The sequence below is a fragment of the Heptranchias perlo genome, chromosome 13 (genome assembly GCF_035084215.1).
Source record: "Heptranchias perlo isolate sHepPer1 chromosome 13, sHepPer1.hap1, whole genome shotgun sequence".
Classification (NCBI taxonomy): Eukaryota; Metazoa; Chordata; class Chondrichthyes; order Hexanchiformes; family Hexanchidae; genus Heptranchias; species Heptranchias perlo.
In genome coordinates, this window is record NC_090337.1 from 24166698 (window position 1) to 24191995 (window position 25298).

At 42.2% G+C, this 25298-nt stretch overlaps 1 protein-coding gene across 2 annotated transcripts in view; it reads right to left on the reverse strand.

Moving 5' to 3' along the window:
• The window catches only part of LOC137331392 (mucin-4-like), a 77737-nt gene that overhangs the window by 36426 nt on the left and 16013 nt on the right, over positions 1-25298 (reverse strand). Inside the window, exons 8-21 of one of the 2 annotated variants that reach the window (XM_067995164.1) lie at positions 24475-24597; positions 22557-22685; positions 22016-22135; positions 17935-19056; positions 12137-12270; positions 11044-11208; positions 8750-8905; positions 7812-7942; positions 5802-5890; positions 4193-4375; positions 3497-3634; positions 3271-3390; positions 1465-1673; positions 1198-1273 (exon numbers count right to left, since the gene is read on the reverse strand). In XM_067995164.1, coding sequence (XP_067851265.1) covers positions 1198-1273; positions 1465-1673; positions 3271-3390; positions 3497-3634; positions 4193-4375; positions 5802-5890; positions 7812-7942; positions 8750-8905; positions 11044-11208; positions 12137-12270; positions 17935-19056; positions 22016-22135; positions 22557-22685; positions 24475-24597 — 2895 coding nt within the window. Of the gene's footprint in view, positions 1-1197; positions 1274-1464; positions 1674-3270; positions 3391-3496; positions 3635-4192; positions 4376-5801; positions 5891-7811; positions 7943-8749; positions 8906-11043; positions 11209-12136; positions 12271-17934; positions 19270-22015; positions 22136-22556; positions 22686-24474; positions 24598-25298 lie in introns of both variants that reach the window. The other variant, XM_067995163.1, reaches the window with a different exon arrangement.

Here is a 25298-nt window from a genome sequence, read left to right on the forward strand (position 1 = left end):
GACACAAGAATGTCATATGAACATTTTAAGTGTTTGTCCATTAATATCACCAACAGCAATTTCTAGGCTATACTTACTTCCCTTTCTAGGCTGGGCTGCTGCATTTTACACTCAGATTGCCATATCAGAAAGCTGTCTTAATAGTACATTTATTTAGAATTTTAAGCAAGTTTAGGCAAGATAGTGAAGTACTGAAAAAGTGGAAGAAAACTTCTTTCATCTTTATTTCTGACCAATGTCCTATGCAGTGCAATATGATCGGGCCCAAAGAACCACGGGTGGCACATCTTGATCGAGATACGTCCACCCCAGATCTCCACTGCTGACCCTGTCAAAGTTGGCTGGGTGAAGGGGAGGTCCTACAATTTGCATGGCACATGTGGGGTTCCTTGGTCAGCTGGTACATCTGGTCCAATCCGGTTTACCTGCGCTGACCATACGCCAGGCCCAGAGGAAAGCCTGGGGTGTGGAAATTCTGATGTTTGGCCCCACCCCTCCTTACATCAATGCTCTCGCAGAAGGCCAGTCCAGAAACTTCGACATGATTCCAACGGACATCTGCCGAAGTTATAGAGAGAGTCTGCTGGAAATACAGATGGAAAGAAAATACGGGTGGGATGTGTGACGAGCGGCCAATCTGATATCGCCTGTTTTACACCTCTGTTGAAGTAGTTAGTTCTGGCAATGGTGTTATGGCCTGCCCCCATACCCCCTACTGGCTGGCGACCGAAGATGGAAAGGGAAGTTTTTTTTTCTGCTCCACCCATCGCACCGGCACGCCCCACACCCCCCCAACAACCAGGATGTTTTCAGGTAATCAAGGCTTTCTGGCTGCTGCTCTCCATAATGACCTGCAATTGGAGGCCTTTAGCTATGTTTACATTTCCTGCCCGCTCTGCTGCCGTTAGGCCCTGGTTTGGAAGGGGGGGTGGGGTTTGGTGGGAAGGGATGGTATACCTTAGCCACAGTTGCCCTGGGTCCTGTCTAATGGATTGATCCTGGGTCAGGACAGGAACAGCACGGAAGTTGGGGGGGGGGGCAGGAAATTCTACCCCTGTATTGCTCATGTTTAATTATAATTTAATGTTTGACTTGCATAGAAGTTCACAAATGATTCACTGTAACCTTCAACGTTATATTCAGTTTACAACAAATTTGTATAGTTTTGAAGCAGTCAGAAGAATAAATTAGTCTCACCTTCAGTAAGAGGCTTGTACCTCTTATTATTTAATAGTACATCAATTGAGTCACTGCCTTTCAAATTCATCTGGACCTGCCGAGAAATCATGAACATCACCAATTAAAACAATAGTCACAGCACCTATAATAGTCACAGCACCTATAATACCAAGGCGGTTGAATTTCCTCGCCATTTCCGGTGCATATACCATATACCAAGGCGAATATGCAATTTTATTTGTTTATTCTTATGCTTTTCTGTTTTGATATAAAATCTTTACTCACTGTGGTCGTTTTGGTTGAGATGTGCTGGGCTGTGAATGCCATGAAGTTTGTGGCTTGAGCTGTACCAGTTTGGGATGTGCGACCATGGAGCTTAAAAATGGTTGTCCCATTGGAATCATTAACATTAAGCACTACAAAATCACCAAGGCCATTAAAAGTGTAGGAAAGCCCATCAAGGGTGATGAAATGGGGGTCTCCATTCATCATGGCTATCATAGCAACACACAAAAAGAACATGTGAAGATTTAACAATGTATTAAACTTCAAAACATCAACATTATCCAAAATGAAATTTCAGAGTAGCTCCTTGTTTCAACCTACAGCCTACAACTGGATTTAGCTATTTACATCATCTAAATTGATCTGAATTCAGAATGAGAACCAATCTTAAACCTCATTCCTATTAAATACAGTTTATAGCAAAAGTTTTTCATTGAGGATCTGAGAGCAGAAACTTTCCAAAAGAAACATTTAAACCAATATCTTGCTGCTTTTAATATCAACAAGTCGATCTCATGTGATGTAACACAGAGGGAGTCACGACCTGAGTGCATTAGTCAGGTCAAGCAGAGTTAGAACTGGGGGAATAAGTCAACCCAGGTGGGGTGGGGAGAAAATAGATGGGGGGAGAGGGAGAAAGAAGGATGGGCAGAGGAGGGGGCTGGGAGAGAGGAGAGGGGGATGAGGATTTAGAAAAGGTGGTGGAACAAGAAGGGTGACAGCGAGGGAAGAGTGAGGGGGTTGGGGATAGCAAGAGCAGGGAAGCTATCAGTGGGGGAAAGGTTGCTAAGAACATGCCTTGCTTTCCATAGGCCTTGATTTGCATCTCAGTAGGTTGGGGAGATGCCTGCAGACAGATTGCTTTCCCCCCACAGGCAGTTTTTTTTCATTTCTGTGAGGGAAAGGGTAACATTGAACGCCCTTTCCTCCCCTTTTCCATATTTTGAACTCGAGGCGATGGGGGTGGGGGGTCATATTGAGATTCCATTCCCATCTCCTCTCCCCGATTTCAAGCTGGCTGGGGAGGGGGAATTCAGCTCACCTGGCCTAATCCAGTCTCAGATTTGAATCTCTGCTTGGTGTTGGAGAGGGGTGCAGCCTGGAAGAAGCCAAATCAATTGGGCTCAGGAAAAAAGGTACTGTGCAGGTGAGAGCAGCCACTGATGGGGGAAATCCAGGCTGAGAATTATGTGCAAAGATGCTTGGGCAGTAAAAGTACATCTGTGACAGGTGGAGGGAGTGGGTAGGGGAGGGGGCAGCTAACTCTTAAAATGAAGTTATTGCGTGTGATAAACTCTGCTGATGGGGGTTCATTCAGAGTTCAGTGATGGGGTCGCTGTGGACCTGCGGTCAGGTGAAACAGAAATGGAACTGTCGCTGTGGCTGCCATTGCTTTGAGTTTCAAGCACAGGTGATGCCTGAATTTCTGACAGAATTAAATAAAAGTTATTTTTTTAACCGGTCAAGAGGTCTACCTTTCGGACTCTGTATTGATGACACGTGACGCAGGTTTTAAAATTCTGCCACAGACTCTGGGTCAGTGCATAATATCAGTTATGGGTTATGCAATTAACATTGCATGATTGGATTTGTAACTATTGTAAAAGTATATCACAGCACCACCTACAGGCATAACTGGTACTACACCCAAATATTGGCACTGTTAAAATAGATTTTGCCATACACAGAGTCTGACATAAGAGTTTTCAATGTATGCTGGAACAGAAGGTTGCAACCCACTCATAATTTTTAATATTGTAACTTTAAAGAGATTTTCAGCTCTGTAGCTTGAATAAAGTAAGTTACCTCGGGATGGTGGCTTGTAGTTTTCACAGGTAATGCTTGGTCTTTTCTGCCTGTAATATTCACAAAATGCTGGGTTGTCTATTTTTTTGCAGCACCAGTCGTATGGTTTCAGGTCGAATTCTGTGTGGGAAGATTGATAAAGTATGTCAATTGTGCACTTGTGTTAACTGCAAAAATGGAAAACAAAGTAGAAAAATATTTTCAACAGTTTCAAATAAAAACCTACCTTGGTTCTTGGTTGAGTTGGATGACGTCCAGTATCGTTCCTGCCAACCTTCCAAAAGTGCATTCTTCTTGTTGTAAGCACACCTTTGACCAGCATTAAATGCATTTGGACTGGCTTTACGAAGAAACTTGGTTGAAGCTGTACAAATTCAACAAAGATTGCTTAGAATTAATCATATAATCATGTCACAAATCATTGCGGTTTTCCTGATAATCGGAAGTATCATCTTCTAGTGCCAGATGGAAATGGTGTCCTGCAACTTCCTTGTCAATAGCCATGCTTTCTATTGCTCAAACTGTGCTATGATAAGAAGATTGAGGTAAAGCATCAGATATGTATGTATTTATGGAAAATAACTTGAATTGACGATACACTCACTTATAAAATGCTTCATAAAATGCTGTATTAGCAATAGGGAATTCTGTTACTTTTACCACTATAGCCTTTCAGCTTCCCTAATGTTTCTTGGAATTTGAGGAAGTCTTAAGAATGTACTTTCAAACCTGAGAGATCTTAACCATTCTAAACATACAACGTGATACATATTAGCATTATTTGGCTTAGTTTGTTTGACTTGTAGACTGCTATATATATATACTGAATTTTAACCATTTTGTTCATTTCGAATCTAAAAGAAATAATAACTGGGTCATGGTTTGTATTCAAAAATTCCACAGCAGCCATAGAATTCCTAACCTGTTTCGTAGTGCTGGAATTGATTGTCCTCCTGTCCTTGGGAAAAGGTGCATGGACAGGAAAGTAAATTTTGGTTCCATTGAGATGGCTCTGGCTCTAATGCAAACCAGTTCAGACATTCTGCTTTGTAATTTTTCAGTGGAATACCCTGAGTCAGATTATACTGCCACAGGCCTTTCAAATCTAAAAAGAATTATAAAATAGGTCAGTATTTAAATGTAAGCAAATTTCAGTGTTACTCTTCAAAAATTAATGATTATGTATATTTAACATATATATATATATATATATATATTTCTCTTTACGTGATCTTGGATTGAAATTAAATTACGTCAAATTTAATTATAAATTTTGGTGTAAAAATCTGGGCACCAAAAATCCTTGGTTCCCTTGGCACACTCCTGCCATAGTTCTGGTGGGAGTGCAGAGGAAGGGCTGCAAACTAGACTGGGACCAGGATATGCCGGGCCCCAGGCTTACATGAGGAATTCATGTGGCCTTTAATTTGGGGCAGAACTTCCACCAGCCCAAAATAAGGCCACTGATGCGGAGGGGGCAGGGCCATGATGGGAACTCACAACGTTGGAATTTCCCACATCCCTTGCCTGGCTGATTCCCTGAGAAGAAAGAGATGTACTGGCCTCTTCAATGGTAGTTGTGGAGCCGATCAAGGAGGTCCAAGCCTGGGTCATGGCCTGAACTCATGAAGATCTTTAAAAATTGGGCAACAATTTTTGGTCTCCTTATACCGGGTACAATTCAACCTTTCAAAGAACATTTCCGGTGCCCTCTTCCACCCTCGCAAGTTTGGCTTCCCTTCTGCTGGGATTTCTGGCCTCCCCTAACTGGCAGGCATCAGAGATATGTCCCTGACACCCGCTGGCCAAATTAGAATCATACAGCACAGAAGGAGGCCATTTGGCCCATCATACCTGTTCCAGCTCTTTGAAAGAGCTATCCACTTAGCCCCAACAAACCACCCCCCCCCCCACCAACCCCCTGCTCTTTCCCCATAGCCTTGAACATTTTTCCTTTTCAATGATATATCCAATTCCATTTCAAAAGTTACTATTGAATCTGCTTCACTACTCTATACACAAGTCCAGGCTGTTAATATAAACCAAAAAAAGCAGTGGACCAAATATCGACTACTGGGGAACACCACTGTATACTTCCATCCAGTCTGTCAGTGGAAATAGTTTCACCCTATCAACTCTATCAAAACATCTCATAATTTTGAACACCTCTATTAAATCTCCCCTTTACCATCTCTGATTTATATTTAAGTGAGGTAATCTCCCCTGACCCCTCACACTTTGGTGGGGTCAGTGCTAGAGGCCAGTGGTGAACGTGATTCTGCCATGACTGCCCTGTGTTTGTCGGGCCACTGATTTTTTGCTGCCAATGTTTAACAGTATTATAAAGTTATATGATCTAATTTTGAAATTGGAATATATTTGTTAGGCTATTAAACTTTAGACATTGAGTGCCATCAAATATCTACTTATTTTGCATAAAACCTTAACTTCATTGTGTTCTATAACTTAGTTATAGATATTTTCTTTATTTTCTATCATTTCTTGTTAACATAGAATAAATGGAGATAAACCTGTATTTGTTCCATGATATTTATCGGGCCGATAGCTTTCAGCATCAGTAAGGTTCATTTGTTCATCGTTCTTAAAGAATCCATCACCACTATGATAAAAATAAGAAACATGCATAACGAGGTGTATCCTTTGCTGACATAGATAATGACCCATCGAGGAGTTGCAAGAACAGCAGCTGAGGAGTGCTACTGCGAGGCACATGCCTCTACCAGAGTGGTCATCAAGAGAACCAATGGGGTTTTAAAGGAGTGTTTTAGCTGCCTTGATAGATCAGGAGGGGCTTTGCAATATAATCCATATTGAGTATCTGATATGGTTTTAGCTTGCTGTGCCCTGCACATCAAAAAGGGCCTGAACATGGACATTCCTGGGATGGTGGCCCCAGCTGCTTTGGAGGTAGAACAGCATGGAGTAGAAGATCAGGAGGACCATCAACTGGATGACTCAACTTATCAATGCAGTGTTCTCATCTGTTAAATATGGTTTACCTTTTGTCACCACTGCCATTACTCCTCCCTCACCTTCAAATAAATGTACTCCATCCAGTACCTATCCTAGAACATCACATCACATCACATGTCTTTGGCCAAATATGGCCAGGCAAATCTTAATCATCAGATTTAATATTTCAGCACGAAATACACGCAGCCTTTCCTGTATGATGATAATCTCCATGAATAACAGAGCATGAAATAAATGCACATTCTTTTTTAATACAAGGAACTCAAAAAGAATCATGAGCCAACCTATTCTTTCCTCACACCAGGCACGGGTCTAAATGTGCCCTTCTTTCTCCTATTTCAATACCTCTCCCAGGTGCAACCGAAGAGCCAGTATCATGAGAGGTGGTTGGCTGCTCCTCTGATACAAAAAGCAGACGGGACTGAGGTGGCTCTCCTCTCATGGCAGCTAGCTCCTGGGAGGAAGCTACTGCTGGCTGTATCTCTGGAGCTTCTGCATGGGTAGCCTGGTATCCCATCCTATGTGTCACCTTTCTGGTGCTCTGGTGGGGAAGGCTGGATGCCTCACATGTGCGACTGTCCTAAGAAATGACAGCCTCATATGGGTTGTCTCCAGCCACTGACATTCCAATGAACATTGGATACATGTTCTCATTCATTACTGGTCTGGCTGGTCTAATGACAGTTTTGAGTCCATTTTGTTTTAAACTGCTGGCTGGCACTAGAAGAGTCAAATATTCACATTCCTACTTCCTCTGCCTTTACAGTCCCTAGAACAATCACTTCTTCAAGTGTTTTGGGACCTCTGAATAGCGCTGCCAAAGTTATCTTCGTCTGCCACTGAAGTTGGGCGTCTTGTGGTGGCCATGCTTTAAGATAAATGTGGTGAAAGGTAAGTGGGGTATTGGGAAATGTGCCTTATGATCACTGTGGTCTCCTGAAGGTTCTGATTGCCTTTGGGGTCAGAGAGGAATTTCTCAGATTTTTCCCCCTGACTTGACCTAGGGTTTTTAAAAAATCTGTGCTTTTGCCTCTGCCAGGAGATTATGTAGTTGCTGGTGGGTGGAGGGCATTGGGGATCATGATGCTTCACCACACGGACTGCAGCGGTTCAAGAAGACAGCTCACCACCACCATCTCAAGGGCAATTAGGGATGGGCAATAAATGCTGGCCTTGCCAGCGACACCCACATCCCATGAACGAATATAAAAAAAATGCTAAGTTGCACCATGACTGTATGGACATCCTTGTTTAACCAGACGGTCTTTTCCTGTCTCCCACTATTGCATATTCGTATGTTCTAAACACTTTGAAAGGGTGCAAAAAAAAAGCGCAATTCTTAGTGTTACCTGTCCCGGTACTGTGTATAAGCAAAAAATAAATCTGAATGAGATTAAGGAAAAGATTGTTGTTAGAAAATTTCCAGCACTGCACTGGTGGTAAATGCCTGATTAATAAAAAAATGTAAACAATAGTGATATTATGGTCTATCTCTGAACAGTTTCTAAAGGAGTACAGTAATTTACTACACAGAGAGCTGAACCTACCTGTTGAAGCCAATAACAACATTTTTAGAAGCAAGTCTTGACACATCCCAGTTCATTCCTCCAGACTCATACAACATTAAAACGAATGAATAATAGCCATCTGTAGTTACAACTGCTTGGTAGGTGTTTGTCTACAATTAAGATGTGACATTTGAACATAATTGTTAGATTTTTGATCTGATATTAAAAATAATGAAACTAATTATGATATAAAATTATCACATATTAATGCAGGTGTGTAACACAATGCTAGAAATCTTTGTTACATATTTCAGGGGTCAATTGTAGGTTAAAGGTTCTTGGGAATAATCGAGCATGGTTTTGCTGTTTTCAATCTGTGGGTTATAAATATCCCCGACACAGTAGGCCGTCTAATAAAAAGGGAGAAGCACTAATCCTTTCAATCAGCTGTGAATTGCAATCAAGCACCTCAAATACCACATGGAGTAGTTGAGGCGAATAGCAGAGATGTATTTAAGGGGAGGCTAGATAACCACATGAGGGAGAAAGGAATAGATGGATATGCTGATAGGGTTAGATGAAGTAGGCTCGTGTACAGCATAAACACTGGCATAGACTAGTCGGGCTGGATTTCTGTGCTGTAAATTCTATGTAAAAAATAGTGCTGGGAAGGTACTCAACAAAAGTGCTGTAGATTTGGGCATTACAGAGTAAGGAACACCAATCCAACTGGCCAGATGCTACAAGCCCGATGACAAAGAGTCAGGGAAAGAAGGCACAAAATTTAGGAAAACAAAAAGCAAAATACTGCAGATTTTGGAAATCTCTAATATTTTATTTGGATAAAAAAAACTATGGCCACCTATAACCAATATTTGGCCTATTCAACCAGAATTTTATTTTCAATTGTGCTAACCTGATGATGGATCTTGCTGATATAATCACAACATTAATATACTTAAATGAGATAATAATACCTTGTTTTTTGTTTCAGCAGCAGGGGATGCAGGTACTTTATCCCAGGTTATCTTTAAGGTCCATTTTGCCTTATATTGAACCTTAGAATACTTTTTTATTGTCGTTTCTACTTCCTGTATTAGGCCAGGAGATTCAGATCCAAAAGTTTTGTATTCCTATAAAACAAAAGAAATACAATTCTAACAAATAAAACCCACCTCAGGTGATTATGGAATGTACATTATCTAATGCTAAATGATTACAATAGATATGTAGGAAAATACAGGGCTGAAGAAAACTCTTGTCCAGTCCCAAAAACAAATACCCCTTAAATGTCCATCCAATTATCCTTTAAATTTTTCCACATTATCAGCTTCCATTTTATCTCTGGGCAGTTATGTTCATCACCTTCTGAATAAAGTTTTTAAATCTGAACTACCTTTTGAGCTTGAGTTTGTGTCCTTTGGTTCTACAGTTTATGGTAAGCTCAAACATATCAGGGTTCAGTTTATCCATCCCTTAAGGACCTTGACTACATGAATATAATTTCCCCGAGCCTTCTCTGCTCCAGAATAAAGAATCACAAGCTTTTCAGCCTCTTCTCATTGCTCAGATGCCTTAAACTGGTACCAATTTGGTTGGCCCTTTTCTGCAGCGTCTCTGATATCTGGATATCCTTGCTGTAGTTATTAAATACCTTTTTGAATATTTAAAATAAAGTGAGCAGTATGATTAAATAAATCATAGTTCGATCAAACTCACCAAACATCATATAATACTGAATAAAAAAACTTTCATTTATATAGCACTTTTCACATCCTCAGGATGACCCAAACTGCTTCACAGGCGACAAGGTACTTCTGAAGTGTAGTCACTGTTGTAATGTATGAAAATAAAAATTGTTCCTAAATATGTTCCTATACCACCTTTCAACACATGTGCAAAACTATTTTTTCCAATTTTCTCCTGTTTTAATCTCTGCTTCAGAAGGCAGAGCCCATTCAATAACAATCAGCAACAGGAAACTCAGCTGTTTTTTACCCTCTGAACTGAGGGTGTGGAGATCGATTAAAACATTGCATTGCTGCCAGCTGAGTTTGGTGCAGCTGACAGTTCCCAGCAACCCTGCTCATCAATTAAATATTAATCCCTTCCTTTCATCCAGAAAAAGAATCAACATTTTGCATAATTAAATGCAAATAATGTTATTGATGTGCCAAAAGACAGTACTATTTTTAGTGAAATAGTTGGTAGCACAACTAAGTCTCTCCTGTTTTCTGTGGGGTTCCAGGAAATTTGGCCCCATTATCTCTCAGATAAGAGTGAGGTCCAACTACCATAGATTTAGTTTTTTTACAATCTAGGCTGATACGTCAGTGTAATACTGAGGGACAGCTACACTCTTGGAGGTGCTGTCTTTTAGATTAGACATTATAGAAGTTTACAACATGGAAACAGGCCCTTCGGCCCAACATGTCCATGTCGCCCAGTTTATACCACTAAGCTAGTCCCAATTGCCTGCACTTGGCCCATATCCCTCTATACCCATCTTACCCATGTAACTGTCCAAATGCTTTTTAAAAGACAAAATTGTACCCGCCTCTACTATTGCCTCTGGCAGCTCGTTCCAGACACTCACCACCCTTTGAGTGAAAAAATTGCCCCTCTGGACTATTTTGTATCTCTCCCCTCTCACATTAAACCAAGGCCCTTTCAACCCTTTTAGCTGGACGTAAAAGATCCTATGGCACTATTCTAAGAAGATTAAGGGAGTTTTCCCAGTGTTCTGGTCAATATTTATCCCTCAACAACACCACTAAAACAGGTTGTCTAGTAATGTATCTCATTGCTATTTGTGGAACCTTGCCGTGTGCATATTGGCTGCCATGTTTCCATACATTACAACCATGACTTTTCCAAAGTAATTCATTGGCCATGAAGTGCTTTGGGACATTGTGAGAAAGTGAAAAGCACTATATTAATTGCAACTTCTTTCTTTTTAGGTTGTGCATAAACTCTGTGGGAAATCATAACAAATTAGCTTCAAATGTTCAATTATTTTGTCTGCTGCTGACTTTGCTGCATGGATCTTGTTTCACCAGTATACTAATTACTGTACTCAGGCACGTGTTACAGTCTGGCAAAAAAGTCACCCTACACTTTACCAATAACCTCACTTATTTTTCAATATTTTCCAGCAACACCTTGACCAGCATATCAGTTTTTTTTCATCATTAAGCATTCCATTGATCAAATTTTAATTCAGCCTGTTCGCAATAGAAATTACTAACAATGTGTTCAATGTTAATTCTACCTGATAAAAAACTGCTCCAACACCAGCTGAGAGGTCTGCATCACTCCAGAACACAGCAATCATGGGTGGTTTAGAACTTGTAGTAAATCCATTTAAGAATGGATTGGTATAATTGAAGACCTCAGACTCTGATGGTGGAAAAACTATCAATCCATTATCTGTAAACTATCAATCAAAAAAGACTTTTAGTGACTTAAATAAGTAGTATAAAGGTAATATAAACAATGGGAGTGTTGACACAGATGAATTTCAAAATTTAATGAATCCAATTATGAACAATATTGTCAACCTTATTAATTTGATAGACATGTAATACTCCAGATATTAGTTATCTGAAAAATTGTATAAAATTGAAGAAATGGCATTTGGCTGGCTGACCATTAGGAGGTGTGTGAGGATGATTAGACTCATATCCCAAGGCACTAATTTTCCATCCAGGTGCTGGATAGGCACAGCAGAGATGAAGTGCACTGCGTCTCTGCAGGCCCAGAGCACTCGAATTTGGTGCACTGGGTCACTTGCATGGTCAGGTTGCTCTTTCGGTATAGGCCCACCCCCTGTCAGGGCTTTGTGCCTGGGGGCAGGAATATAGGTGCAGCTGCAGGCCTGAGAGGCTTGCCATTGCAGGACTAGCTGCCAGTCTCTGGGTCTTCTGGCTGCTGTTGGAGAAGCCCTCAAGATATATTTCCTTTTGTTGCACAGGAAATTGAGGCAGGAGGGCTGGGAACATCCCCTCCCACCTCGTTTCCATGACTGCCCTTATCCTGTGCCTGTTGCAAGCGCAGGTCCAGGTCCACCGAGCTGGGGAAGCCCTGGAATTCTGAAAGCATTTCCCAAGCACTTTGGAGAGGAATATTGGGGCCTATAACTTTACTTTGCTCTGCCTGGGAAAGTGCATCACTTTTGTTTGGCAGTTCTCTCTGATGATTTAGTTGCGGGTCCTCAATTGTGCATGGTAAAGCATAATTATACATTATGCACTGTGCTGCTGGATTACTCCATTATAATAGATATTAATCACTTTATTAGCATTCTGTTTGTATTCAATCTGTGATGAACTAATGCTATAGTTGAAATCACTTTGAATACTTACATAAAGTAAAGGGTTCAGAGTTTTCCCAAAAGGAAAGGAATATTCTGGCTTAAAAATAGGAGAGGAGACATCAGATTCAGTTGACGTCAGCATTTGATCACCAGCTTTCTCTCCATATTCAAAATGTCTGGCAGCTAAACAAAAGAAAAATAAACGAGAATATGAAATAAGAGAAAAATTTTCACCAAAAAAGGTAGAAACTAATTTTTTTTAAAACTCATTCTCGGGTTGTGGGTATCACTGGCAAGGCCGGCATTTATTGCCCATTCCTAACTGTCCTGAGAAGGTGGTGGTGGGACATCATCTTGAACCAAAGCTGGTTTGATACAACTGAGTGGCTTGCTAGCCTACTTCTGAGCACAGTTAATAGTCAACCATATTGGTAGGAATCTTACAACACCAGGTTATATTCCAACTGTTTTATTTGAAAATCACAAGCTTTCGGAGGCTTCCTCCTTCGTCAGGTGAGTGGACCTGACGAAGGAGAAAGCCTCCGAAAGCTTGTGATTTTCAAATAAAACAGTTGGACTATAACCTGGTGTTGTAAGATTCCTTACATTTGTCAACCCCAGTCCATCACTGGCATCTCCACATCATGGCAACCATATTGGTGTGAGACTTGAGTGGCACAATGACACTGTATTAAATCCACCAGCAAAACCACAAGGTGATTAGCTTCCTTTATTGACATAAAGGGCATTGGAGGCAAACCATAATTTAAATGATCACTTGTTCAGCTTTCTTGTGTTTGGTGCCCTTCGGTGATTTGAGTTAACTTAGAGAAAACAATCTGAATGAGGAAGGTGGGTTTTCAATTTACGTCGTTATGAGTGACAGGGGAAAGAAGTAACTGAGTTCTAAATTCTTCCTCAGCAAAGAGGCAAGCTCCAAAGGACTATGGGTCGACGATAAGACGACAACACTGTAGTATCGATTCAACAACCTGTATGTCCTGCCTAGAGTCCAGAATTGGTGAATTTATTCTTCTATGTGTAGAATCAGATTAACCATTTAAGCCGTCAGCGGATAATCGCTGCACTTTCTAGTCTGAGGGACAGGTGGATTATACTGTAAATTGTCTGTAAGACAATTTAGCTTACGGATTTGATAAAACATTTTCTCAGACTGTGGATTTGATATTAATTTCATACTTGTGGATTGTTCAAAAGGAACACCTGAATAGTACAAATCCATCAAATGTGTGCGAACCTTTTCAACCTGGTCACTGTTAGATTTCAAGCATATAACTTTGAGGGCAGAGTATTTTACATATGAAGATTATGCTATTCTATATTTGTTTCATTGGATTTAGTTAAAATAGTGACTTTTGTAACAGTTATTTATCTTAAGGGAATTTTTTTGCTGTGGTGCTCCTGGCACACACTGAGGGCACTTACGGGAAATAGCTCACCCCCAGTCCATGATTTTCCATTCATTCACTTTAATTTTCTGAAGTGGAAAATCTCACATGCATTATTCAAATTGCCTACATTATAATTTTTAAATTATCAGAGCTAGTTTCTTGCAGAACTTGGTAATTCCCACAGAGAACACATTGGGCCGGATTTTGCTGTAAAAATAACGGTGAGACTAACACCACTGATTGGTTTTTGTAAAAATTTGTTCATGGGATGTGGACATCGCTGGCAAGGCCAGCATTTATTGCCCATCCCTAATTGCCCTTGAGAAGGTGGTGATGAGCCGCCTTCTTGAACCGCTGCAGTCCGTGTGGTGAAGGTTCTCCCACAGTGCTGTTAGGAAGGGAGTTCCAGGATTTTGACCCAGCAACGATGAAGGAACGGTGATTTATTTCCAAGTCGGGATGGTGTGTGACTTGGAGGGGAACGTGCAGGTGGTGTTGTTCCCATGCGCCTGCTGCCCTTGCCCTTCCAGATGGTAGAGGTCGCGGGTTTGGGAGGTGCTGTCGAAGAAGCCTTGGCGAGTTGCTGCAGTGCATCCTGTAGATGGTACACACTGCAGCCACTTTGCGCCGATGGTGAAGGGAGTGAATGTTTTGGGTGGTGGATGGGGTACCAATCAAGCAGGCTGCTTTGTCCTGGATGGTTTCGAACTTCTTGAGTGTTGTTGGAGCTGCACTCATCCAGGCAAGTGGAGAGTATTCCATCACGCTCCTGACTTGTGCCTTGTAGATGGTGGAAAGGCTTTGGGGAATCAGGAGGTGAGTTACTCGCCACAGAATACCCAGCCTCTGACCTGCCCTTGTAGCCACAGTATTTATGTGGCTGGTCCAGTTAAGTTTCTGGTCAATGGTGACCCCCAGGATGTTGATGGTGGGGGATTCGGCAATGGTAATGCTATCGAATGTCAAGGGGAGGTGGTTGGACTCTGTCTTGTTGGAGATGGTCATTGCCTGGCACTTGTCTGGTGCGAATATTACTTGCCATTTATCAGCCCAAGACTGGATGTTGTCCAGGTCTTGCTGCATGTGGGTACGGACTGCTTCACTATCTGAGGGGTTGCGAATGGAACTGAACAATGTGCAATCATCAGCGAAAATTCCCATTTCTGACCTTATGATGGAGGGAAGGTAACTGATGAAGCAGCTGAAGATGGTTGGGCCTAGGACACTACCCTGAGGAACTCCTGCAGCAATGTGCTGGGGCTGAGATGATTGGCCTCCAACAACCACTACCATCTTTCTTTGTGATAGGTATGACTCCAGCCACTGGAGAGTTTTCCCCCAGATTCCCATTGACTTCAATTTTACTAGGGCTCCTTGGTGCCACACTCGGTCAAATGCTGCCTTGATGTCAAGGGCAGTCACACTCACCTCACCTCTGGAATTCAGCTCTTTTGTCCATGTTTGGACCAAGGCTGTAATGAGGTATGGAGCCGAGTGGTCCTGGCAGAACCCAAACTGAGCATCGGTGAGCAGGTTATTGGTGAGTCGTGCCGCTTGATAGCACTGTCGACGACATCTTCCATCACTTTGCTGATGATTGAGAGTAGATTGATGGGGTGGTAATTGGCTGGATTGGATTTGTCCTGCTTTTTGTTGTCAGGACATACCTGGGCAATTTTCCATATTGTCGGGTAGATGCCAGTGTTGTAGCTGTACTGGAACAGCTTAGCTAGAGGGGCAGCTAGTTCTGGAGCACAAGTCTTCAGCACTACAGCCTGGATGTTGTCGGGGTCCATAGCCTTTGCTGTATCCAGTGCACTCAGCCGTTTCTTGATATCCGTGGAGTGAATCGAATTGGCTGAAGACTGGCTTCTGTGATGGCGAGATGGATCATCCACTCAGCACTTCTGGCTGAAGATGGTTGCAAACGCTTCAGCCTTGACTTTTGCACTCATGTGCTGGACTCTGCCATCATTGAGAAAGGTTGGCACCAGGTTGGCACCTCATTTTTAGGTCCGTCTGTTGCTGCTCCTGGCATGCTCTTCTACACTCCTCATTGAACCAGGGTTGAATTCCTGGCTTGTTGGTAATGTTAGAATGAGGAATATGCTGGGCCATGAGGTTACAGATTGTGCTGGATTACAATTCTGCTGCTGCTAATGGCCCACAACGCCTCATGCATGCTCAGTTTTGAGCTGCTAGATCTGTTCTGAATCTATCCCATTTAGCACGGTGGTAGTGCCACAAAACACGTTGAATGGTGTCCTCAGTGTGAGGACAGGATTTTGTCTCCACAAGGACTCCTACCAATACTGTCATGGACAGATGCATCTGCGACAGGTAGATTGGTGAGGACGAAGTCAAGTATATTTTTCACTCGTGTTGGTTTGCTCACCACCTGCTGCAGACCCGGTCTGGTAGCTATGTTCTTCAGGACTCGGCCAGCAGTGGTGCTACCAAGCCACTCTTGGTGATGGACATTGAAGTCCCCCACCCAGAGTACATTCTGTGCCCTTGCTACCCTCAGTGCTTCCTCCAAGTGGTGCTCAACATGGAGGAGGACTGATTCATCAGCTGAGGGAGGGCGGTAGGTGGTAATCAGCAGAAGGTTTCTTTGCCCATGTTTGACCTGAGGCCATGAGATTTCCTGGGGACCGGAGTCAATGTTGAGGACTCCCAGGGCCACTCCCTCCTGACTGTATATCACTGTACTGCCAACTCTGGTGGATGATGATCGTAGAGTCTGGGACGTTGGCTGAAAGGTATGATTCTGTGAGTATGGCTATGTCAGGCTGTTGCTTGACTTGTCTGTGGGACAGCTCTCCCAATTTTGGCACAATTCCCCAGATGTTAGTGAGGAGGACTTTGTAGGGTTGACTGGGCTTGGTTTGCCTTTGTCGTGTCCGGTGCCTGGTAGTCTGATGCCGGTGGTCCGTCCGGTTTTATTCTTGTGACTTTTCGTTGCAAGATTGTACAACTGAGTGCTTGCTCGGCCAATTCAGAGGGCGATTAAGAATCAAGCACATTGCTGTGGGTCTGGAGTCACATATAGGCCAGACTGGACGACAGGTTTCCTTCCCGAAAGGGCATTAGTGAATCAGATAGGGTTTTTACAACAATCCGGTAGTTTCATGGCCACCATTACTGATACTAGTTTTTTTATATTCCAGATTTTATTTAATTAATTGAATTGTAAATTCCCCAGCTGCCATGGCGGGATTTGAACTCATGACTATGAACGGATTATTAGTCCAGGCCTCTGGATTACTCGTCCAGTAACATAACCACTATGCTACCGTTATTCACGTGCAAATTGGACAGCAACTTCCGGTGACCGCACACGCGCAGTTAAACGTGGAAATCGGAAAGTTGCTGTCCAAGATGCGGTGCTCCTCCAAAAGCCGTGTGAAAATGGCATCTCGCTGTCTGGCTCCCCATATTGACCAGCGTGAAGTTCTTGTACCTGATAGGTTCAGACTAAACTCGCCAAAAAATGTTAGGGCTTGCCTATTCCAGTGTAATTACCATTTTAAGAGCGTTATACGTCTTAATTACTGCCAAACAACCTCTCTGGCACTGAAAATCAACTGTAGTCTCGTTCCTTTAGGTATTAATTATTATTGGACATTTAAAAAAAATTTTAATTAACATTTTTTTCTTACTTTTTCTTTCTGCCTCTTTTAACTCTGTCTCTGAATTCAATATTTCTTCCCCTCTCTTTATTGTGCTTTCTGTACCTGATTTGACATTGAATTCACGATTCTAACTTCCACTTCCTGGTTCAGTCTCTGCGCAGCTCATTAATGATGCTTCAATCCGATTGGTTCAGGAGATACACAGCTGCTTGCCCTGTTCACACAGGTCCCAGATGCCCTGTAGAGGGCGTTGGGCTTTTTGGATTTCTAACGTGCAGTAACTTGCCATGCAAAATCTCACAGAAAGTTTATGGGCAAAGGCAAGTCTAACCAGTGGTGTCGCTCACTACACAATCCGGTCCATTAATTGAAAATTTTCATCTGGATATTCAATGCACGTTTTCTGGCTGGAGATTGGCAGAATCCCTCAGAGAAATGGTGTAAGTGGCTAAAAATGGAAGTTACGGTGGTAGACTGGGACAACCTGGTGGAAATTCTCTCCCTTTGTCTTTTGTGCTCCCCATGAAGAGCTTAGTGAGGCGGGGACACATTTCGAGATCTGGCATTCCACTGGACAGAAAATCATGGACTCCCAAGGTGCCTTGCTGCAAGTGCAGGACTGTGGAATCACCTCTTTTGAGAATGGAAAACTATGATGAGGGCTACGCAGCCTAATTCCTGATATGCGTTTCTGTACCTGGAGCACTAAAGATGAAAATTTACCCGATAATGATTACAACTTGGTTCATGTTTTACATCAAACTTCAATTCAGTTTATCATAGATAATGAAAGTACTTACATGCAATACCAGAGACAGTAGTAATTCCAGCTGTGGTAGTTGAAGTGGTTGTCGTAGTTGAGGTAGTTGAAGTGGTTGTAGTAGTTGAGGTAGTTGAAGTGGTTGCTGTGGTTGTCGGCGTTGTGGGGACTGTGGTTGAAGTAATTTTGAAGTTTGTTGCAGTTGAAGTGATTGGAGTAGTCGTGGGGATTCCTGCGGCTGGAGCAGTCGTGGGGATTCCTGTGGATGAAGCAGTCGTGGGGATTCCTGTGGTTGGAGTAGTCGTGGGGATTCCTGTGGATGAAGTAGTCGTGGGGATTCCTGTGGTTGGAGCAGTCGTGGGGATTCCTACTGATGAAGTAGTCGTGGGGATTCCTGCGGTTGGAGCAGTCGTGGGGATTCCTGCAGTTGGAGCAGTCGTGGGGATTCCTGTGGATGGAGTAGTCGTGGGGATTCCTGTGGATGGAACAGTCGTGGGGATTCCTGCGGTTGGAGCAGTCGTGGGGATTCCTGTGGATGGAGTAGTCGTGGGGATTCCTGTGGATGAAGCAGTCGTGGGGATTCCTGTGGATGGAGTAGTCGTGGGGATTCCTGCGGTTGGAGTAGTCGTGGGGATTCCTGCGGTTGTACTTGTTGTAGGGCCTACAGTTGTAGATGATGTAACTGTAAGAGCTGCTGCCCTATTTGCATTTGTTCCTGTGGTTTTCTCTGATGTTGCCATTGTAGTAGATGTAATTACAGTTGAGGTTGGTGCAGCGATAGAAGGTCCAGTGTTTATTTCTCGAGCAGCACTGGTAGATGTGCCTGTAGTGCTAACTGTCGATGTTGCATCTGCTGGTATAGTAGTAATAGAACTGGTGATATATGCACCAGTGGTACTACTTGTTGATATTGCAACTGCTGGTACTGAGGTAGAGGATTCAGTGGTAGAGGTTTCAGTGGTGGAGATTTCACTGGTGGAGATTTCACTGGTGGAGGTTTCACTGGTGGAGGTTTCAGTGGTGGAGGTTTCAGTGGCGGAGGTTTCACTGGCGGAGGTTTCAGTGGCGGAGGTTTCGCTGGCGGAGGTTTCAGTGGCGGAGGTTTCAGTGGCGGAGGATTCAGTGGTGGAGGTTTCAGTGGTAGGTGCAACTGTGGTACTACCTGTTGAGGATACAAGTATTGATGTAGGATTAGATGTTTGATTGGTTGATGCACTTGAAATACTTGATGTTGAAACGGTGACTGTGGGAAGGCCTGTAGAAGTTGTGTTAACACTTTTCATATTGGTTGTTGTGATTATTGGTATGAAAGTGCTGGAATGGTTTCTGGTACTAGGTAATGTTGTGGTCGACATGGTGTTTAATTCAGTCGTGTCTATGAAAAAACATCCAAAGTTACATTCATTTAATGTTCTTCAATATAAAACCTAAGACTAAATTAGATGTCTATTAACAGCACTAATTCCCACCTCAAAAGAATAAAATAAGTAACAATCAGCCTTTCAATATTCTCTTTTTCTGCTACATCAGCATTGAAGAGCTGCCATGAGGTGCCATGGAAGGGGCCAGGACAGATTGCAAATGGGGAGGGAAAGCATTCAGAACAACCTACCATTCAATTTGCCTTTCAAGGGGATAAGCTAGTTATAGCTTCAAAATTGCTGCTTTGCATTCTTCAACAACAAAACAGCTTTCAGTCATATAATGACTTTAATATAATGAGACACCCAAAAACATTTCAAAATATAGGGCAAGAGTTAAGGGAAGTTAATGCCGTGGTCAAAGAGGTATATTTTGAGGAGGCTTTTCAAGCAAGAGAGGAAGGTACAAGCTGGAAATTAGAGCAGGAGGAGATTGCAGAGATAGGGGCTATGGAGGGATTTGTAGATGAGGATGAGGATTTAGACATCAAGATGCTGGGGGTGGGTACCAGTGGAGGTCCTAGAAGAAAGAGAAGACAGATGAGTGGAACTTAGTGCAGAAGAATGAGAGGAATGTTGGAGATTGATCCTGGAAGTGAAAAAGGCATGGCTGAGGATTTCAAAGGAGGTGGGGTGAAATAGGCACAGAGGTAAGTGATGCTTTAAAGCTGAAAGAAGGCTTTCCTGGTGATGGCTCGGGTGGGATTTGAAGTTCAGTTTAGGGCCAATCAGGATACTGGGATTATGCACCATCAGGCTCAGTCTCAGTGAGAAGCTTATTTAGAGTAGGGGATTACGGTGTGGAGTTACTTGGTAGCTTCAGTCTTGCCATTGTTGAACTGGAGAATGTTCTGATTCATCCATGACTTATTGTTGGGCAGACACTGGAATGACACAATTACAGTTGTGGAGTCGAGGGTGGTGGCAGTAAGATAAAGCTGGCTGTCATCAATATACATATGGAAGCTGATCACATTCTTATAGATAATGTCCTTGAATGATAGCATGTAGATGAGGAATAGAAGGAAGCCAAGGATGGAACCTTGGGGCAAGCTAGAGGTAAATGTGCAAGCATGGGTGGAGACATCATTACAGAAGATGTACTGGCTCTGATGGGATATGAATGGAACCATGAGAGAATGGTGCTATGGAAGTGTAGCAGGAGTCGGACAGGCATTGAAAGAAGGTGGAGTGGTTTACAATACTGAAGGCCAAAGATAGGTTTAGGAGGACCAGGAGAGATAATAGTTTACAGTAACAGTCACATAGGATACCATTTTCTTCTGTGTTTGTACTTACTGAGTACATAAAATAGAGTGCATAACTTCATGAAACTAGTTTTGTACTTGTTCCTTGACCCACCCAATTCTTAACTCGCTTTTATACAAAGGGAAAAGGTCTCCTCATAGTCACTGGTCCTTCTGCCATCACTCAATAATAAACCACATTGATTGTTGAACATAAAACTTTTCCCCCTGATGCAATCTTTATAGGGTAGCAGTATCTTGGCATTGGTTTTGTGTTTTCAAGCTACATTGCACACTGCCTAATTTTGTTCTGTGCTGACCCCAGTGAATGGCTCAGGCAATATACTCAGAATTTCATTACCTTCTGAGTCCCCTCCCTCTATACACACATCTCTGTACTTTGAACATTGTACAGGGAACCTGCTGGTCTCCATAGCTAAAGGCAGGCGATTTGGTCCCCATCATTTTGGCACTTTGGTGACTGCTATTTTATAATGATGAAATCCAACCATTCCCACATGGCCTTATCTTTACATACATAAACACAAGGTAAAATAGAGGAAAGAAAGACACGAGTATCTATTACAAATCCTTCTAGGGTTCAGCGACATCAGTTGTTCACATAATTGTCTGAGTGGGGTAGATTTCAACTTGCCACCTGATTTTCCTTTGCATTGAATTGAATAAAAAGGAAAATTGGGTGGTGTCAGTAATGGCAGATCCACAACGCTAGTTTTACGCCTGGACAGCAAGTTGAAAATCTACCCCAGTGCCTTAATTTTGTGAGAGTAGACTCATGCTACCCGATATCCACTTGCATGATAGTATAACCCAGAGGCAGGACAATAAACAACCCTTGTGATCTGGACCAGATATTCACTTCTTTCACACATGTACTTCTTCAATCTCTCCGAAGATGGACCGAGAAAACATTTGGTGAGGTGAGGCTTGATACAAATCAGTAAGCTGCTTCATTTCACATGAGGGAATAGTTATAATATTCACTTGGGTCAATCAGTACAAGTTATCTTTGTAGAATGTTACAAAATAAAGAACATGCCATGCTTCCCCACATCACATCTTATTTGCCAGTATCTCAGATATAAAGGTAGATATTACTGTTGGTGATATTGTGCATCTGCTTAATGCACTCAATTTAAATTCCTTTTCCAACCATTATAAAGGAACTATTAACCATTCATTCTAATTGGATTAACACCTCTGTTAAAATAGTAGAGAAGGGAATTTGGTCTGAATGTTTGTACAATAACATGAAAGAAGGCAAAATCTCATTGAGAACACATTATTCTAATCCATCTTTTGTATGTATGTTTTTGATAAAAGGTGACTAAACTGGTGATTTTATACAGAGTAGAAAGGCAAATGTGAACAACAGCTGTTACAAGACCAATTCTTCCAAGGACGCAGTCCAGTGTTTAAATATATTCCTCACCTGTACAGTTGGGTCCTTCATATCCCTTTAGACATGTACAGTTGAAAGAGCCCTTAGTATTGACACACATGGAATTATTTTTCCCTGAACAGACATTAGTATCAAGACACTCATCCACATCTGAAGGGATAAAGCAGAAAAATAATATTGTTATTCATTCCAAGAAAATTAGGGATGATCTATGGTTACAATTGTATTTTACAATGCTGTGTTTGGGGTACATCTGCATTTGTTACTCCTGAGAGGCTGGGTTAAATTTTATGGAGCTCCAACTTTTTGAAGAATTATGTGTGATAAATTGCCACTCTGCCTGTATTTTTATACATCTTGATGTCAGTGGACTAAATCTAAAGAGTGCCCATCCTTACGGTGAATGATATGTTATATTGCTTGGAAACTGAGTTATTTCATTGCTTGCCCTGGGTAATTGTCCATGGAGATAAGGTAAAATTTAATCTTTTGAGTTTAGGCCTGGTTTGCACCTGCTTCCTATGAACCATAACCTTTGGAAACATATAAAATTGGGAGATTCTATACTTACCATTGCAAGTAACACCATCTCCAGAATATCCAGCCTTGCACTGACAGATATAGGAACCCTCCAAGTTAGCACAGATACCTTGACTTTTGGAGCAGTTATTTGTTTCTGCCACGAGGCATTCATTTACATCTGCAGAGTACATTTTCTGATATTAGTAAATGGATATCCACGAGACCTCATGTAGTGACTGGGTCATAAAAAGGAGCAACTTAGGTGATTTTATTTAACTTTTTAAAAATTACTGTCAAATAAAAGGGTTTAATTTTCCACATTTCTGCATTCATAATTATCTGTTGAATTAAAATTCTCCCATTGTGAATTATGCAAAGAAACATTATGGATATGGTCATCAATAAGACCGTCTAATAAACTGTTCTTATCTGATATTTTAATTTTTTCATTAAGTAATGGAGAGAAAATGGCACAGCCTGATGCAGAAACTGTCAGTCAGTGTTGAGCTGGAACTGAATACCTTCTCAAAATGAGTAAAGAATGGATTTCACAATGCTAGTAATGGTAGGGACCATTTAAATTTACCAAGTGCCTCCCTCGATGTCTCAATGGATAAGTATAATGTGTGATGTGCACAGAAAGCTCAGAGAAACCTAGAAGATCCTAGATTTGTTCCTTTTTGCTTCTTTTGAGTTAACTTATCATTGCTGGGACACTGGCAATACTATCGTTGACTTCAGCATCCTCAAGCTATGGAGGGAAAAACTTATCAGGGTTCCCCCTCCTGGGGCATGATTTTATCGGGAAGCTGGGAAGGGGGCGGATGCGACTGGAATTCCTGACGGGAAACCCGGATATACGGGTTTCCCATACTTCCTGACGATTTTGACGTAAGGACGTCTTTTTTTTTGTACATTTCCCGCTCGACATGCCAGCTTGATTGACAGGCTGGATCTCATCTGGACGGGAGAGAAAACAGCGAAAGGACGTGAAAAGGTAAGTGTTAGATGGGGGAGAATCATTGGTGGGGTGGCTCAATCATCAGGGGGCTATCATCGGGCTGGGGTATCGGGGTCGGTGGTCATCGCGGGGGTCGGGGATCACGAGGGGTGGTCGGAGATCGTGAGGGGGGTGTCGGAGATTGTGAGGGTGGTCGCTACAGGTAGGCTTGTTGGGCCTGGGGGAAGCACTCCTGATCCTCTGGGCCCAGAAGCTGTGCTATAAAGGCACTTTCCCACAGTTTTGGACCTTCTCGCCTCCTCTCACGAGGTGTGAAGAAGGCCCAGGAATCCTGGCCCCCTGGGGTTAAAAACAAAAAATCTGTAAAAATAGAGGCCCGCAAACTCCTTAAACGCTGATACTGACGGACCCTCCTCCTGAGAGCGGGTTGGTCCCCCGCCCCTCGCCCAGCTCCGTTAAAACCAGAAGTGGGTAGGTTGGAGGTGGGTTGGGGGCGGATTTTAGATTTTAACAATTTTTACTGCCTCTCCACCCCCAACCCACCTGTTTTTCCCATTTAAAATCATGCCCCTGATCAGCAATGAGTGTGTGTGTGTGTGTGTGTGTGTGTGTGTGTGAGAGTGTGAATGCATGTGTGTGTTGGTTGGTTGGTTGATATATGGAGAGTTCTATATGGGTTTAGCTTTGTGGTTCTCATGATTAAATAGCCAGTGTCACTCTCCAAGCTGGAGAATGGCCCCTTCGGTGAGATTTTGTAGAGGTGAGATGAAATAACTTGTCACATTATTAATTACTTTAATATTAAGGGTTAAACCAAATAAGTAGCTGAATGAATTGAACATAACTTTAACACAATAACAATTGTAATAAGTTTATTAGCCCTTGGCTCAAAATTCCTTTACACTGGTGTAGCAACCCTGAGGAAAATTAATCCCAGCATGTTATTTATCACATGTTGCTGACAGTCAATGGTATCAGGTGAAACTATTTTACAATCTGTTTGTACCTCTGCATGTTCCACTGGTATTCAAAAATCCATTCCTGCATTCACATTTAAAGGAAGCTTCAGTATTAACGCACCGTTGCCCATTATTTGAACAATACACTGGATTTTGGCATTCGTCGATATCTGAAATGACAACAAAACAAGATAATTGTACTTCAAAACTAAAACACTCAGATCTGATTTGCATTCCCCGTGCAACAAGTTTGCTTTTTAAAAATTCTTAGGTGGTTCAATAATTGAAAACAAACAGGGATAGATTGGAATAGAGCATTATCAATTAATTCTGTCAAATTTCCCTTTGCTAACTACAGTATGTTTTATGAACTTTGCAATTTAATTTTTTTTTACCCCCTCCACCACCTGCCATTGACTCTAACTGCACAAACATCAGTCTCATTACTCGTGTTAGAGTAATGCCCCCCAAGTAGAGGGAGGCTTGAATTCATGTTGGCTAGGACAAAAATAAGACATTTTTGTCTGTGATGAATTATTTATTGGATTCTCTCTTGCTGATCAGAGTATACACAGTTAAAATCAACTACAGGGGTAAAATTAGATGTTCCTGTGGGAACAAAATGTTATATAATATGCTAATGTGTGTTGAGTGCAGAGCCATTGTTATCATCCTTCCCAGCGGTATTCCTGATAGCTGTCTGGATAAGTACGGATTTCCAACAATTATAGGTCTTGAGCTTCAAAGGCTGCTGGAGATTATTTTGACCAGCAAATATCCGTGGTATGTGGAAGCTTGTGAATGGCTGACTACTAAAATGTTCTTTGTTGTACTGTTGCTGCAAAGAAATTGGGGAGCTATAGTGTGAGCT